At 45.6% G+C, this 16,911-nt stretch overlaps 2 protein-coding genes across 6 annotated transcripts in view; both read right to left on the bottom strand.

Moving 5' to 3' along the window:
* Positions 1-2,113: 2,113 nt before the first annotated feature.
* LOC131462317 (extracellular calcium-sensing receptor-like) lies at positions 2,114-10,574 on the bottom strand. 3 transcript variants are annotated; one of them, XM_058633387.1, is made up of 11 exons: positions 6,468-7,990; positions 6,150-6,379; positions 5,580-5,671; positions 5,039-5,218; positions 4,763-4,951; positions 4,217-4,672; positions 3,923-4,132; positions 3,716-3,839; positions 3,225-3,418; positions 2,847-3,128; positions 2,114-2,770 (listed from the first exon to the last, which is right to left on the bottom strand). In XM_058633387.1, the coding sequence occupies exons 1-11, from the start codon at positions 6,758-6,760 to the stop codon at positions 2,348-2,350; spliced, it is 2,673 nt and encodes an 890-aa protein (XP_058489370.1). In that variant the 5' UTR covers positions 6,761-7,990; the 3' UTR covers positions 2,114-2,347. The 3 variants fall into 3 exon arrangements, with proteins under 3 accessions (XP_058489370.1, XP_058489371.1, XP_058489369.1); XM_058633388.1 differs by lacking the exon at positions 6,468-7,990 and adding an exon at positions 10,257-10,574 and having other exon boundaries at positions 4,763-5,218; XM_058633386.1 differs by having other exon boundaries at positions 4,763-5,218.
* Positions 10,575-11,092: 518 nt separating this feature from the next.
* The window catches only part of plch1 (phospholipase C, eta 1), a 28,868-nt gene continuing 23,049 nt past the window's right edge, over positions 11,093-16,911 (bottom strand). For all 3 annotated transcript variants that reach the window (XM_058633383.1, XM_058633384.1, XM_058633385.1), the window contains 2 exons: positions 16,411-16,774; positions 11,093-14,924 (listed from right to left, as the gene is read on the bottom strand). In XM_058633383.1, the coding sequence (XP_058489366.1) occupies positions 12,406-14,924; positions 16,411-16,774 (2,883 nt within the window). In that variant the 3' untranslated portion in view covers positions 11,093-12,405. The remainder of the gene's footprint in view (positions 14,925-16,410; positions 16,775-16,911) is intronic.

Here is a 16,911-nt window from a genome sequence, read left to right as displayed (position 1 = left end):
GTACTTTGGTTTTGGCTGTCTGATCGCGAGTGGGCATAGCCCAGGCGTAGCTATAATTTACTCAAACATGTCTGTCATGACCAGAATATTTTGATACGAGTCACTGGGCATCCTTCACCTTGAAGTTGAAGGATGCCAGCTGGGCCATCCAGCGCTGCTCTACTGCACCCAACCTGGCAGATTGTAAATGAGCCACAGGATTATTGTCCGTATACACAATGAACTCAGCCCCTGTCAAGTAGTCTTTGAACTTCTCTGTAATTGCCCATTTCAGTGCTAGCAGTTCCAACTTCAACAAGCTGTAATTGGCATCGTTGCGTTCTGTGGGATGTAAACTCCGGCTGGCATAAGCAATTACTCGCTCCTTACCTTCCCGGACTTGAGCCAACACTGCTCCCAACCCCTGATGGCTGGCATCTGTGTAGAGAACAAATGGCTTGGAAAAATCAGCATAAGCTAACACGGGGGCCTCAGTTAGTGTCTTTTTTAAGTTATCAAAGGCAGCTTGGGACTCGGCTGACCACCTTAAGGGACGGGAACTTAGGCTTTTGTCATTTGATATGCCGATCAAAAGTGAATTTAGCGGTCGTGCAATCTTAGCAAACCCGGCGACAAACCGTCTATAATATCCAGCAAGGCTCAAAAAGGCTCAGCTTCTGGTAGCGTCCTATGGTGACAGGGAAATCATGTAAATTGCGGAGGCAGACGGGGAGCCGGCCTTGTCTTAGCTCGACCAGTGTCCGAGCAGCAGAAACAGCCCCAGGCTCCTTGAATGGCTCTACCAGTAATATTCTCCCGTTCTCCTCATATTCTCCCGTTTAGATTACTGCAACTCATAAATCCATCATCATGCTTCTCACCGGTTTTAACAGACGGCATCACATTACTCCACTGGCTCCCCGTATGTTTTAGAATTGATTTTAAGATTTTACTGATCACTTTTATGGCTCATCAAGGTCTAGCCACTGAAAACATCACAGACTTGCTGACCCCATACGAGCCTGTTCGCAGCCTTAGATCCGCGGGTGGGTCTCTCTTAACTGTTCTGAGGCCGAGGCTCAAAACAAAGGGTGACCTCGCTTACTCCGTCAGAACGCCTTGGCTTTGGAACGGCCTGCCCGTGGAGATAAGGCTTGATCAGTGTCATCTTTTAAATCTCTTCTTAAAACTCATTTTTATAGACTTGCTTTTATGTGAGGCCGTCTTTTTACATTTTAACCTTTTTACCTGTTATCTCATTGCTTTTCTTCCTTTGCAAGCACTTTAAATCAATTTACCATAATATATAAATATGACCATTATTGTTATTTGTTTTGGTTGGTTTTGGTTTTATTTTATGAAATTGTGTTTGGTTTCAGTTTTCTGCATTAACGTATTATGTCCCTGAAATATTTCCAGATTTCTTCATCTCTGTTTTTATGAGAGGTTTTCCTGATTTTATTATTCATTTATTACTGAGATATCAAGTACGTCAGTAAATTACAAAAACAGTTTTCTTCTTGAGATCTCTACTGGAAACAAACATGTCTCAGTTGTTCAGTTTAATCCAGTTTTTCTTTTGGTTTGAAACATTAGAAGAGACCATAGGGCAGTGTTCCCTGAGGACCAGGCTTGGGAAACACTGTTATAGAGTGTGGTTTGGAACCACAGGGAGAAGCTGTTGCTACATCCTTACTTTAACTCGCCGATGAAAGTGAAAGTGCAACATGCTTAAATACAACGTGTACAGGCAACATTCCAAACACAAAAAAGCTTGCTTTAGATTTGAGAGCCCACTAATATATTCCTGCGTAGAACCGGCCCTGTGGCTCAGGCAGCAGTTATTATTCTACACTCGAAGGTTTTAAGGTGCCGAACCACAAAACGGCGATAGTTTAGTTCAATAAGTGCTTTAACGTTTCCTTCATGTCATAATTGAACATGTGTTCAAACACTTAGAAGAATAAAAGGCGAAGTCCAACACAAATGAATTGTTCTAACTCTCCAAATATCTCCTGCAGACGAGGGAGGGGCCTCTTATTTCTGGGACTTTTTGAACAAATTAGTAAAGTTTGTAAGTCTCAGAATTTAGATATTAAAACTCAAACAGAAAAGAAACAGAACATCATGAATGTTATTTTTATTTGTTTATTGATGGTATTTTTCTTTTGCTGTGCAACGTTTGTGAATTTGTACAAATGTGAAACACTGAAGTAAAAAAGGGCTATGATTTAACTCCAATAGGTTATGAATATAAATCTATACTTGACACGTAATTACAGTACTTTTAAAGTATGGTGACTGAAATGCATATGGAATTGATAAATGTGATGACTCACAATCATAAACAAAGGCATAGTTTCCTCTGCTACCTGGCCATCAGGTATTTCTTGGTGTTTTTCTCGGGCCTTAAAAGAATGATAAAACACTTTGGAGCAAAGATACAGAAAAGCAAACCATAGCTAGAGGCAATAATCGCAAAAATCTCCACAGCAACTGCATATTTTCCAGGAGAACTGATGTAGGCGGGAACAAACGCCACCCAGACTGCACAGAAGATCAACATGCTGAAGGTGATGAGTTTGGCCTCGTTGAAGTTGTCGGGGAGTTTCCGAGCGAGAAAAGCCAAGAGGAGGGAGGTGCAGGCGAGGAGGCCGATGTAGCCCAGAACCAGAGAGAAGCCCACCACCGAGGCCATGGCACATCGCAGCGTCACCTTTAAACCAGGCACATCGAGGTCAGGCTGAGGAACCGGTGGGCTGATTGAGAGCCAAATGACACAGATGAGAACCTTGATGAAACAAAAACAGCACAAAGTCAGGCTCATGAAAATGTGTAACGAGATACAATTAAAAAGAAACACTGACCTGTATACTGGTGAAGAAGCAGACACTTCCTCTCTGTTGACCTGGACCAAACCACTTCATCAAGGCTTCGGCTCCAGGACGAGCCGAGCGAAAGGCTGCCAGAACCACCATGGTTTTGACTTGAAGGCAGGAAACACAAAGAACAAAGCTGATGCCAAAGGCTGCCTGCTGGAAACGACAAGACCAGACTGACGGACGACCGATAAAGACCAGAGAGCAGAGGAAGCACAGCTTCAGAGACAGAAGAAGCAGGAAGCTCAGCTCAGAGTTGTTGGCTCGAACCTACAATAAAGAGTTGATATTGAAAAGACATTCACATGTTTTATGTTCAAACTAAACCAAAGATGATGAGTGTTGTTGCTGTTACTGGGATCTTACCATCGGTGTTTGACGGTAGTAAAGAAAAACCACAAACACAGCTGTTGTCACCGTGACACCAAACACAGCAACTGTAGTTAGTGTTATACCCAAGGTTTCATTAAAGGACAGGAAGTCCAGCTGGCGAGGGACGCAGGCGGTTCTGTCAGAATTGGACCAGAACTCAGGTGGACAAGGTTCACAGTGAGGAGAACCTGGCACAGGAAACAGGAAACTCTTCAATGAATACATTATACATGAGTGTTTGTGGGAGGAGCTGGAGTCAGTTTCGTCTGGTCTATGAGTGAGTGCTGCCCAAACCAGCGCCTGCATGTGCCAAATACAACACAGCTGCTGCTGTTCACTGGACCACGCAGCTCCAAGTTTCCTGAACGCAGATTCTACATTAAAACAGCTACACGTACAACATGTGATTCTTAGCTTGTGTTTGTGGAACCTTCTGAAACGAAGCACACACACACACACACACTCATATGCTGTGATTTCCTCACCAGTTGTGTTGCTTATTTCTCCTTCAGTACACCGGAGACAGTCAAAGCAGCAGACTGGTTCTCCTTTCCTTGTGGCCACTCTGGTTCCTGGACGACAGCGCTCACTGCAAACTGAAACAGGAACCTGAACAAAAACAACATATTTTCAAGTAAATCATAAGCATTTTATTCATTAGATGTTTGGACGTTGGCCTGAGTCAGGATCACCTGATTGGACCCTGTGCTCCATTGAATTGCTGACTCATTCATTTGGAGGTCGTATCCATCTACACGACCAATCAGGACAAGTTTGAGTTTCCCTCCGAGAGTTTTCTGCCAGTTCACGAGGTCGTACTTTGCTGGAACATCAGCTCCGTCAAAATAAAACATTTCCCCCTGTGGTGTAGTGAAGTTCACCTTCATCAAGTGCTGTAGGACCTGTAAGCATCAACACAACCAAAATGGGAAATGTGGAAAAGTGGGGTGTGAAAATTACACAGTGAGAAACAGAAGTGATTTTACCTCCATGGGTTTGATGTGTTTTGGAACGGAGCAGGTGGAGCTGCTGTTTCCAGGAAGACTCTTAATGTCAGGACACGAGAGAAGCCTGTGAAGAGCGTGGGCTGCGGCGTAAACAGCCAGGTAGACGTTATACGTCACTCTTAGCTGAGATGTGTCCGTAAAAAGATTGTGCACCGTCTGCAGAGACTCTGTGCCACTGCACGGAGGCAGTGTGTTAGCAGCAGCCGAGTCTTTAAGACGACAGAGAAACACGTTCTCCCAAAATTCTCGTAAGAATTTATCATTTGGACGATGAGATGGGCTGAGATTTCTGAGATACTTTTCAAATCCAGGTATAGCTGAACTCCTAATGGCCACTCCCAGGACCCCACTTGCCACTTTAGAAGAGGAAGGATGTTGGAGAAGATCCCCACTGGTGCTCCAGGCCTCACTGGCCAGAAACTGCCTGTCAGTCACCTGCAGTGACAACAAAATCTTTACAATAATCTGTGACTTTTCTTTAAAGAGCAGAGTTCGACAGATTCCTAGATTCCGTGTGTGTCTCACATTCCTGGCGTCCAGCTGCTGGAACAGTTCCCTCACATCTGTGTACCAGGTGAAGATCAGAATCACCTTTGCAGTCGAGGCTTGAATGGCAAGTGCTGCGCGTGTGGCATCGCTCACAATATTCTCTCTGCGGAGAGTTTCCACAAATGCCAAACACACTCCTGCTCCTCGAGTCTCCTCCTGAAAAATCTGATTAAAGCAGTTGGAATCAGAAATGTAAAGTCTCACCTGTGCATGTTTCTGACACACATGCTGTAACATTTGCAGTGGAAACACCTTTATTGCCATGAGGCCATAACTGTTTTTTGCCACTACAGCTCCAATCCATGTCCAGTTTAAGCTGATCGCAAGCTGCGCGATGGCTCGTGCTTGGTAAATGTCGCTGGGCATGGTCCTGAAGAAGTTTGGATATTGGCTCCTGTCACTCAGACATGGGCAGCTGGCCGTGTAGCTCAGCTGAAAAAGACACTCACACACAAATCTGAACTTCAGCTCTGGGTTGTTGAGTTTTCTATCAATGTCGTTGCTGCAGTTTATAATAAATATGACATTTTGATCTTTATGATAAAGTCAGTGTTATTGCACCAACGATCAATAAAAGCTTTTCACCAAAGAATGAATTCAACATTTATTGTCTTTCATCGACAGTGAGACGTTGTTCACTTTTCACTGATGACATGAAACTAACCATTAGAAACACGTGATTAAAGCACAGCGTGATCAGTGAAGTTGATGGTGAGAGATCATCCAGCACCTGCAGCTTCACTTTAATATAAAATACAAAAATGCAAACAAAGAGTTGAATATAAAAACTCACCAAAGGCACAGCGAGCGGCCCCAGGAGTCTGGAGAGAATCATAGCTGTTATTGACGAGTCGCCGCCGATGATCAGAGGAACAGCCTGATCACCTGATGATCAAACATGATCAAACATGATCAAACATGGTCAAACATCACAGAACAGCTGAGTGAATGGAGGCAAAATAGGAATAAGAGAAAAACTGCGTCATTTAAATCCTGATTCACTCGTTGAAAACTCAGGTCAACGTTACGACCTGTGAGTTTTCAGGCTGTTGGATCAGATCAGTTCAGATTAAAAGATTCTCTTCCTGCTGAGACTCTTCTGAAGAGTTGAGTGTTTGAATGAACTTCAAGTGCCGTGAGATAACGTTTACGTATGTCGTGATTCGGTTCTGTACAACTAAACATTTCTTTGATTTGACAGAATCATTAAAGTTCAGAAACCGCTTCTTCTCAAAAGAACCAAAGATCGTGTCCTTCATCGCCTTCATAAATGTGCATCCTATAATAATCAAGCTCTGGACAGACCCTCGGCGTGTGCTCAGTGACAGTAAAGCATTCTGGTTTCAAACATCATGTTTTTTACCCGACTCTTCTCCACTTTTCTTTCCTCCGTCAGTCGCGGCTGAAAAACTGCAGCTGCTGCTGTTTCCTCCGACCAGCGACAGAGCGGCTCGTAAAGCCCAGAGGGGAAGAGCACAGCTGTCGTGAATGTGATAACCCAGCTTCACTCCTGGCAGCAGCCTCACACTCTCGTTGATTTCTTCCAGCGCAAACACCATGGCATATATGTACTGTAATGGAAGAGCCTGCAGTCTGAGAGCACAGGGGAGACAGAAGAACCACTCGGTTACTCTTGGGTTTTACAACATTTAACTTCAATATTCAACAGTCACAGTTTGACCTGGTGCAAGGTTTGTAGAGCGGCAGCTGAGAGAAGTCATGATCTAAAGCTGGAGGTTGGTAATAAAGGCTGAAGAGACCGCCGATGACGACGTCCCCGTCCTGGAACAGACCCGTGACACCAGGCGTCTCCCAGCGAGAACAAGCCACGGCCTGAACCAGCTGGGATCCGAACCCAAGACCCACCAGACCCACGAGCAGTGGGGACGGAGCGGAACCGAGCCACAGTGAACCGAACCACAAGAACCACAACATCCCTGAACACTCAGATATTTGCAGACTGATCAATGTCATTGGTACAAGAACAATAAAACAACATGAAACATTCGCAGGTGAAGCGTCGACAGAAAACACGACGTCTCAGCGTCTCTGCACATCACAGATGTTGCTGCGAGTATTTATAACAGTGACAAAAGCCACAGTGGAATAGAAGTAAACAGGAGGAGAGCACACCTGCGTGAACATGAACCTCACTGTTTCACCTTCATCATGAAAAACATCGTTGCCACAGTTTCATTCACTCATGAAAACAGGAGGAAGTGACTGACGGGGCAAATATGTTTGAAATCAAATGTTTTCATGAAGCAAACGTTATCTTCAGAGTGATGATGATGATGATGATGATGATTCAGATGTTTGTGCTTTTCTGTCGTTTAGCTCGTTCTTATTGAAATGAAAGTCCAGTGGATAACAGAGGGGTTTTATTCCAGTGGTGTAAAGTATATGAACTTAGACGAACACATTAACACAGCTCATTTTTGTCTTGAATGTGTTAAAGAGGTGCATTTCATTGCATTGAGAAGCAAAAGAGGGTTATTTTGGGGTTTAGATGCATCACCTATGACAGTTTACAACAGGTTCACAACAGAGGTCAAAGATAGAATACCTAAAATGGGCAAATGTGAGGTATAGGATGATGTCAGAGAACTTTTAAAAGCATGGAATTGTTCGGAGATTTGGCAGAAACATTCTCCCCAGCTGCTGCAGAGCTCGGTCTGAAGCCTGACTTTGGTACGAGTCCTGTGTCAGAGGCTTTCTTTCTACACCATCAACTCATCACCTATCGTCCGTAACAAGAAGGAAGCCTGACTAAAAAACGACAGGTGGATCATCAATAGGAGGCGCTAGTTTCTCAATACCCAAGGATGTACGGCCAGAGCACATACTCGCCAAGTACGGGAGTCCACAAGTACGATCATTGCAAGTGGAACAGCAGCTACTTCCTTCTTCTGCTGCGGATCGGGACAGGCCGAGGTAACGCTGCCCTCTGCTGGACACTGTGAGCACAAAGCGTCCACATAAGCAGACACATGCAGAGCCAAACTCTAAATGTGAAGGTTCTCAGACTTTTAGAGAGTAAAGCTAGGACCCAGTATCATCTCTTCTCATAAAATAAATCCTCCTTTTTGATACGATCGATTCCTTTGTCTCACTGACATCTGTTAACTCTGTGATCCTCCAGGATCTAACCCTCTGTGATCCTCCAGGATCCTCCAGGATCACAGAGGGTTAGATCTCACAGGATCTCACTTCTCTGCTGCTAAAAATCAAACCAGTCCTGGTCGCCTGTAGATGTCTGACTGACTCTGTTTATTTAATCAATCTTTCACTCTCAACATATAGTTATTGAACCTGGACGTAAAAATCTGCTGCTGCACCTGAAGGAAGAAAAACACCAGCGGTCCAGATCAGGTGTTTCTCCGACACTAAACCAAGACAGAACACGACCGTGTTATTCACCCACACTGCACTGTGCAGACCGGATGGCGTCTTTCTACAGTGACGCGTACAAGACTGCAAACATTTATCTGACTCACAGAATCTCAGATACCGTAACTTGTCTCGGACGGAGATCCTTGGACAGTCTAACAGCGGGAAGTCATGAACAAACGGCTCTTTGACAGAGATGAGAGTGTGTACAACAAGAAGAGGAGCACACCACCATGATGTTACGCTCATCACAAACCCAAGAACTAAAGGCCAATTTCCAAGCTCTTATTCGTGTCCAACATCTTCTGAGTTCCTGGAGGAAAATAAAGTTCTGCTGAAGCTGCTGTGAAACCTCAGTCCTTGTTTTATTGGACCGTTCTGCTGCCTTTGATCCCGTCCATCATAGTTAGAGCTAGCGTTAGCCGGTTCTGTCTCGTCCATCTTCATCAGTCTTCATCAGTCTTCAGAATCTGTCTTCACGTCTCCAGGTTTTCACTTTTAAAGCATTAAATCTGCTGCATGTTCAACTTTACTGACTTACTGAAAACTGCTTTCCACACAGAAAAGCTCCTGCTCCTCCTGCTCCTCCTGCAGCTCCAGCAGCTCCTGCACTTCCTGCACCTCCTGCAGCTCCTCAGCTCCTATAGCTCCTGCACCTCCTGTACCTCTTTACCTCCTACAGCTCCCGCACCACCTTCACCTCCTGCAGCTCCAGCAGCTCCTGCACCTCCTGTACCTCCTGCAGCTCCTCAGCTCCTATAGCTCCTGCACCTCCTGTACCTCTTTACCTCCTACAGCTCCCGCACCACCTTCACCTCCTGCAGCTCCAGCAGCTCCTGCACCTCCTGTAGCTCCTCAGCTCCTGTAGCTCCTGCACCTCCTTTACCTCCTACAGCTCCTGCACATCTTGTAGCTCCTGTAGCTCCTGCACCTCCTGTAGCTCCTGCAGATCCTCAACTCCTGCACCTCCTGTACCTCCTTTACCTCCTACAGCTCCTGCACCTCTTGTAGCTCCTGTAGCTCCTGCAGATCCTGCAGCTCCTGTAGCTCCTGCACCTCCTGTAGCTCCTGCAGCTCCTGTAGCTCCTGCAGATCCTGCAGCTCCTGTAGCTCCTGCAGATCCTGCAGATCCTGTAGCTCCCGCACCTTCTGTAGCTCCTGCAGCTCCTGTAGCTCCTGTAGCTCCCGCACCTCCTGTAGCTCCCGCACCTCCTGTAGCTCCCGCACCTTCTGTAGCTCCCGCAGCTCCTGTAGCTCCTGTAGCTCCCGCACCTCCTGTAGCTCCCGCACCTCCTGTAGCTCCCGCACCTCCTGTAGCTCCTGCAGCATTTCAAATACTTAGAGACACAGAGACATTGTGTTGTCACCTCTGAAGCAGAGGAACAAAGAATCCATGATTGCTTTGGTTCTAAAGTTCAACACACAAACGTCTGCACTGTTTATTATAAGCTAACTATAAGTTTTAATGTTCGTTGTTGTCTAAAGTTGCAGCGAGGTAGAAAACCACGATTCTCTTGTTGAAACAATAACACGACAGTAAATCAATAAGTTGCGATTCTTTGAAGTGGAAAAGTAAAGAAACAAAAACTTTATCATGTGAATCCCTGTGAATACACTGGCGATGCACCAGCAGGTGTTTAGCGCCTCCTACTGGTGATCCATGGTATCCATGGGAATTATGGTTAATGTTCAATTAAAGTTAATTCTTAAATTTCCTTTTCTTTCAGTAATAGGTCAGGCTGCACAGAGAGTTGTGATGCTGCCCTCTACTGTTCAAAGATGAGAAAGAAACTGGACCAGAAATGAAAAAGAAGAAGAAAATCCTGCATGTTATTAAAGTAACAGTATGTGAGCGATAGAAGGAAGCGTCAGTGCATCAGTAAGAAGTGTTATACCTCCATCTAGTGGCCAAAGGTGGGTACAGACAGTTAAACCAAATATCAATCTCTGCCATCACTTCATCACTCTGTCTTTAAAGTGATGAATGAATGGATGAATGAAGCAGATTTAATGTCTGGTGAAGGTGTCTGTTTAAATTCATAAATCTGTAAAAAATGTGTGTAAAAAATAGTTTCATCACCAGTTCTCCTGGTTCCTCTTGTTCTTCTGGGCTATGGTTCCTCCGGTTCCTGGTTCATGGTTCCTCTGGTTTCCAGTCTCTGATCCCTCTGGGCTCTGGTTCCTCTGGTTTCCGGTCTCTGATCCCTCTGGGCTCTGGTTCCTCTGGTTTCGGGCCTCGGATCCCTCTGGGCTCTGGTTCCTCTGGTCTCTGGTCAGCTCATCAGCTCATGAGAATCCTGTGGTCGATGGAGAAACACAAACCTGACGATCACATACATATTTATATTCCTCTTAAACTTAAACAAACAAATCAGATTTCTGCATCTGAATGTGAAAGTTTGGCGGATTTAAAGATGGAGAGAATCTTCTCTGCTGCCACGGCCTCGCTGTCTCAGCAGGAACATGTTTTTAAACTTTAGAACATCACGAGACTAAAGAAAAGCTTCTTTTCTAAAGTCATTCAAATACTTAAAGAACAAAATACTGATGTTTAATGTTTCAAACTTTGTTACTTATGTGTCTAAACCTGGAAAAAGATATAAAATGTTATATATAATATTACATACAGCAGCAGCTTCATCATCATCATCATCAGCAGCAGCTTCATCAGCAACTTCAGCATCTTTATCAGCAGCAGCTACATCAGCAGCAGCGGCAGCTTCATCATCATCATCATCAGCAGCAGCAGCGGCAGCTTCATCATCATCATCAGCAGCAGCGGCAGCTTCATCATCATCATCAGCAGCAGCAGCAGCTTCATCATCATCAGCAGTGTGATGTTCTTTATATTAGAAACTTATTTTTCATGAGCAGTTTTATGTCGTTTGTTGAATTCAGAGTCAAAGGAAGTTTTTTAAAACAAAGATTCAATATTTTATTGCATTTGTAGGAAAATGCTCAGAGTTTTCATTGAGCAACAATACAAAGAAAGAAAGGACGGAATAATAATGAAAAGAGTAAAATAATAAAATAACCACAGCCAACACAGATTCTGTCTGAAGTCTGTATCAAAGCAATTATAAAAATAAAAAGCTTTAAAATCCAAATCTTTGAATTGTGTTTTTCTGACTCTATAAATCAAAGACAGCAGAGTTCACGTGTCCAAGTTAATCTTCTCAATTATTGCACACATTTCAAACCACACTGAGTTCTGTGCAAATATTAAAACATCGATTGTATAAAGTGATGCATAGTCACATGCTTGACATGTTCACAGGTAACATGCACAAACAGAAACGCACACACACACACACACACAATCCATCTGTGATTCAAAACAATGACAATAATATTCACACAACCACTGAAAACCGAGGGAAGACTCGTGTTTGATCCATCACTTCAAACTTGGATTATTCTACACATTCACACGTTTTCTCGCTGTTTTAAACTTCTTTTCTGCTTCAGAGTCAAAGTTCACAGTTTTTACATCACAAGGACAAAGAGAGCACGAGAATTTGGAGGGAATCACAGTTTCCAAATACATTTACAATAAAGACTGTTTCATAAACGAGATTCATGCTGTCACATCCAACCGTGGTTTATATGAAATTTCTCTGTAACAACGGAAACATTCTGGTCTGTAAACACGTATTTAACTGTGGATCGTTTCTCTTTAACAACAATGAAAAGCTGTGTTTGCATCGAGTGGAAACCTGGTTCAGTCTGGTTCAGTTTGGTTCAGCCTGGTTCAGTCTGGTTCAGTTTGGTTCAGTCTGGTTCAGACTGGTTCAGTCTGATTCAGTTTGGTTCAGTCTGGTTCAGACTGGTTCAGCCTGGTTCAGTTTGGTTCAGTCTGGTTCAGTTTGGTTCTATATGTTTGTTTTTGTGTTTCCATTAGAAACAGAACCAAAATAACCAGAACCTTTCCATTCCAGGTCTCCCTTCACTAAAGTGGTGCGGTAAAGTAGGGCGGAGCTAGACCGGCTCCACCCACGACAGTCAGCTGTTTGGGTGTCAACATCTCATGCAAGTCAGTGCTGGACGTCCTCCATCGTTGTCGTCGCACCGCTACGACGTCACGCTAGGCGACCTTCAGACCAAGTAAAGGTTCTGTTCTCAGTCAAAACACAAGCCTGACCCAGGACTGTACCAAACTGAACCGGACCATGATGGAAACACAGCAAAACATCATCAAGAATCAGTGCTGGACAGGTCAAAGGTCAGAGCTACAGTCGGAGCAGGAAGTAGACCTCAGGCTCAGACGCACAGTTGGAGGAGTTTGTAAGAGTGTCGTCGGTGTAAGAACGATCTCCGTTTCCATGACGCAGGGACGTACACGCCCCTTCAGGAAACCCTCGGTCCTCCAGCTCGTCAAAGTAACAACCTGCGATGTAAGAACCGGTGGAGTGTCTGTTCGCTGGTGGATTCTGTGAAGCTGCTTTGTTCCTGAAAACCACTCCACCAACACTGGATTGATTATTGGTCTTCAGCGACTCCTGCTGTCTTTCGCGCGCTCGGCTGTTGATGTGACGCACACGACTTTGGCTCCTGGAAGAAAGACGACGGGTGAGAAGCGGAGGGGAATCATCGGGAGCTACACTTGTTACCTGCTGCTGGGACACTGAGGGTTTTACTTCATGGTGAAACGGAGGTGTTTCTCCATCACGGTCATCCACCTCAAACGTGACCAGCTTCCGCAGCTGTTCTGTGAGTGGATCACATGATTGGGATTGGAAAGAGACTTCTCCCAAAGCGGCCGCTCTCTTTTGCTTCCTCACATGAGGGGAGATGAAACTGCGACTAATGATGTGGTATTTGCCCTGGAAGTTGCAGGATATGTCTTCAGAGGTCAGATCTCCCAGAGACTTGGACTTACTCTGGCTGCGAGCGGTGGAATCTGTGCTGACCGAGTGAGAACGAGCAGCTAAAGAAGTTAAGTTTGACTGAATTGAAGCTCTGGGTTCAGGCTGGAGCCTCAGGTTGGAGACCTGGACGTTTTGGTTCCATGACTGCAGCGTGTGTGATTGTGTGTGTGACTGCGAGGACTCTGTTGAGGGTTTAATGCAGTCATAGTCCACGTGGCTGTACACCGCATCACCGTCTGAAGACACTGTATTCAACCCTCTGTCTCTACAGGTGTTTAAAGACGCAGCAGACTGACGCTGAAGACTTTCAGAAGAAGAGAAACCATTGTGGACGCTCAGTGTTTGCTCCTTCTGTTGATACTGAGGCTGGTTTTGTTGAGACCAGTCGAGGATCTGGCTGCTGCTGAAGCTCCTCTGCTGCTGAGAGAAGCTCTGTGTGTCTCTGCTCTTGTTGAAGGTCTTAGAACTGGACAGACTGTTGTGACAAGGCTGACGAGAGGTGGACGTTCTGTGGAGGAGTGAAGGCTGGACGTTGTCGGGGTGTCCATGGTGATTGGTCAGCTGATACGAAGGTCGATTCACTGGGGACAGATGTTCTGAAAATGCTGCATGAGGTGCATATGAGGTGAAGTGATGATGTGACAGGTTCTGTTTGTGCTGGGTGTAGTTGTGAATGGACTCATGGTTTTGGTAGATAGCATGGCGTTTGGTTGGACTTCTTAGCTCATCCCACTGGCTGCAATGTCTTGAAGAGGTCAGCATCATATCCACTGGATCCTCATCAACATTAATTTCAACTTCACCAAAGTTATTTCTAGCTGTGTCATGGAAAAACTTGTAACAGTCGTACCTTGTAGAAGAAGCCCATTCTGTCTCAGATGGTGTGAGATCTTTCACCTCCTCGTAAACTCTCTCTTCTGCCTCCTCAGGCTCTTCACTTCCAAACCTTCTGTTCACATCATTACTGCGATTTTTCTCTAAACCCTGAACATCTTCAGCAGGTGAGGAGCTCAGACTGTTCTCCACAGCCTCGGCCTGAACGTGAATCTGTTTCCTCAGGTGGTAAACTGACACAGGTGACAGCACCTCCTCGTCCAGGATGGTGTACACCTCCTCCAGCTCAGCGGTTTCTGGACTGGAGAACAAAGATGGAGCAGGTGGTTCATGATTGACAGTATTCATGTTTTGAGGAACCTGTTGGGAATTTACCAGGTGCTTCATGTTAAGAACAGCTGCATTGGTCTTGGGAGTGGAACTTAAATCTTGCAGAGGTTTTGGAGTGGTGGATCTGAGGTTTGCCTGAAGGGAGGGACTCAAATGATAAGTTGTTGAGAAACCACTTTGGTCAGCAGTGGTTTCAAACTGACCAATCAGAGCAGAGATGGAACCACATGAGTCTTGCTCACGGTCTAAGGACATGGCATCGATGAGTCTGGATATGGTGCTGTCACACACAGAGCTGGGACTCTTCACATCATGGACATCATGGTCCACACTGACAGAGGGATGTGGAGCCACAGAGGAGGAGGAGGAGGAGGACACTGAAGGGGCAACTGTGAAGGTTGTGCTGTTATATGCTGATTCTGGTTTCTCTGGTCTTATCCTGTTTATGGAAGGTGACACCAAACAGTTCCTCTCTGCTCCTGTGGAGATCATCTTTGATCTGTTGGTTTCATTATCTTCTGAAAGGTAATTTGCATAGTCTTCTTCCTTTCTTTCTTCTCCACCACCAATAACCAGATATGAAGTCTCTTCTGATTGGCCAAAGTCTTGTATTGTGTTTGCCTTACATGAGGAGGAGACACTTGGTCCAACAGAAAAGGATGATTTGACGAAAAGGTCAGCAGATGAAGACCGGGGCCTGGTGAGGGGACAAACTCCTGAGGACACAAATGATAGGGAAAGAATATTTATAAATAACAGGAATATTGACCAACAGTTTAACCGCTAATTATAAATGAACACAAGTAACAGTCCATCCAATGCACAGACAAATGGATCAGCAGGTACGACGGTGAAGGGGAAGCTGGACATGAAAAAACAGACAAATCCATATCAAGGAAAAGATGGTCAGATGAGGTCAAACAGAACCAATACAGTGGTTGGACGCGATGCTGACATGCCGTCACAGAGTAGGTGTGTTAGATTACCTGCAGGGACTTCCTGTCAGTGCTCTACCATAAAGAAGCACAGCAAATGAAGATGGGACAGAAAAGGCATGTTAAGACATCAGAGGACACTCTTCTGTCACCACGTTTACAGCAATCATTAAAACAATGTCATTATTACACATCAGTTCAGTTCAGTCTGGTTCAGTCTGGTTCAGTTTGGTCCAGTCTGGTTCAGTCTGGATTAGTTTGGTTGTTTGGTTCAGTTTGGTCCAGTCTGGTTCAGTTTGGTTCAGTTTGGTCCAGTCTGGTTCAGTTTGGTGTAATTTGGTGTAATTTGGTACAGTTTGGTCCAGATTAGTTCAGTTTGGTCCAGTTTGGTTCAGTCTGGAATGGTACAGTCCTGGTCAAGCTTGTGTTTCCACTGAGAACAGTGTCTTGGTAGGCAGGAGTGTGGGCGGGGTGTGGGCAGGGTGTGGGCAGGGTGTGGGTGGTGCCTGATGTTTGTCTTTGTTTGAGGACAGACTGTGGACGTTTGTCTTATGTGATATTTACACCTATTATTCTGTCACCCAGTCAGCTGACTAAAGAGAAACTGTGCTCTTCTTAACGTAAATGTTTTTGTACATAATTAAGTTAAAGATGATATTTTGTGTTTTCTCTGTGCAGTATGATTAAGATCTTCAGTCTGTTTATCCCTCGGTCTACAGTGGTCCCTCAGTCTACAGTGGTCCCTCGGTCTACAGTGGTCCCTCGGTCTACAGCGGGCCCTCGGTCTACAGTGGTCCCTCAGTCTAGAGTGGTCCCTCAGTCTACAGTGGGCCCTCGGTCTACAGTGGTCCCTCGGTCTACAGCGGGCCCTCTGTCTACAGTAGGCCCTCAGTCTACAGTGGTCCCTCGGTCTACAGTGGGCCCTCAGTCTAGAGTGGTCCCTCAGTCTACAGTGGGCCCTCGGTCTACAGTGGTCCCTCGGTCTACAGCGGGCCCTCTGTCTACAGTAGGCCCTCAGTCTACAGTGGTCCCTCGGTCTACAGTGGGCCCTCAGTCTACAGTGGTCCCTCGGTCTACATTGGGCCCTCAGTCTACACTGGTCCCTTGGTCTACAGTGGTCCCTCGGTCTACAGCGGTCCCTCGGTCTACAGTGGTGGTTTCATTCATTCATAAATACATTTAAAAACAAATTTGACAGATTTGTGGTTCCGCAGACTTTTGTTGAGTAATTTGCATGATTGTAAATGTTGGTGATGAGGAGACTCACCGACGATGGAGTCTGCTTCAGAGGAGCACAGCGACAGCTGCCCCTGCAGGAGCTTCTCTAAAGGCATGGACATGGGTCTGTGGACGAGAGGAGGACGAGGTTGGAGACGCGTATGCACGCCTCCTTCCTTCACTGACATGCCCTCTCCTCCTCCTCCTCCTCCTCCTCCTCCTCCACCTGGGCCATTCCTTTGTTCGGATATTGAAGCCACAGACTCTGAGAGCACCATCTTTGTCTTCTTCCGTCCTTTGGCCGGAGCGCTGGCCGTGCGTCGCAGCAGATGATCACTGATGGAGCGTTTCCGGAGCCCCGAGGATTTGGACGAGCGGTTGAACAAACCTCGGATTCCTCGCAGCTGATGACCCTGAGAGCAAGTTTATATTGTCATTCAACAATGAACAGATATGAAATGATGCCGTTTATTACATGCTTTTACATGCGTCGCCTGTAGATGGCGACATGCCTCCGAAACAGAGCACAACAAACACTCAGCAGGAAGCT

Source organism: Solea solea, chromosome 7, assembly GCF_958295425.1.
Source record: "Solea solea chromosome 7, fSolSol10.1, whole genome shotgun sequence".
Classification (NCBI taxonomy): Eukaryota; Metazoa; Chordata; class Actinopteri; order Pleuronectiformes; family Soleidae; genus Solea; species Solea solea.
The sequence above is the reverse complement of the archived record's forward strand: the minus strand, read 5'-3'. Positions and strand labels throughout refer to the sequence as shown.

What these genes read in the sequence shown, in the direction of transcription:
- LOC131462317 (XM_058633386.1), bottom strand. Translation starts at nt 6,760, where the DNA reads ATGACATTGATCAGTCTGCAAATATCTGAGTGTTCAGGGATGTTGTGG. An exon ending in GGAGCACAGGGTCCAATCAG is followed by an intron (nt 3,840 to 3,922) that starts GTGATCCTGACT and finishes GTTTTTGTTCAG; the next exon opens with GTTCCTGTTTCAGTTTGCAG. An exon ending in AGAAATAAGCAACACAACTG is followed by an intron (nt 3,419 to 3,715) that starts GTGAGGAAATCA and finishes TTCCTGTGCCAG; the next exon opens with GTTCTCCTCACTGTGAACCT.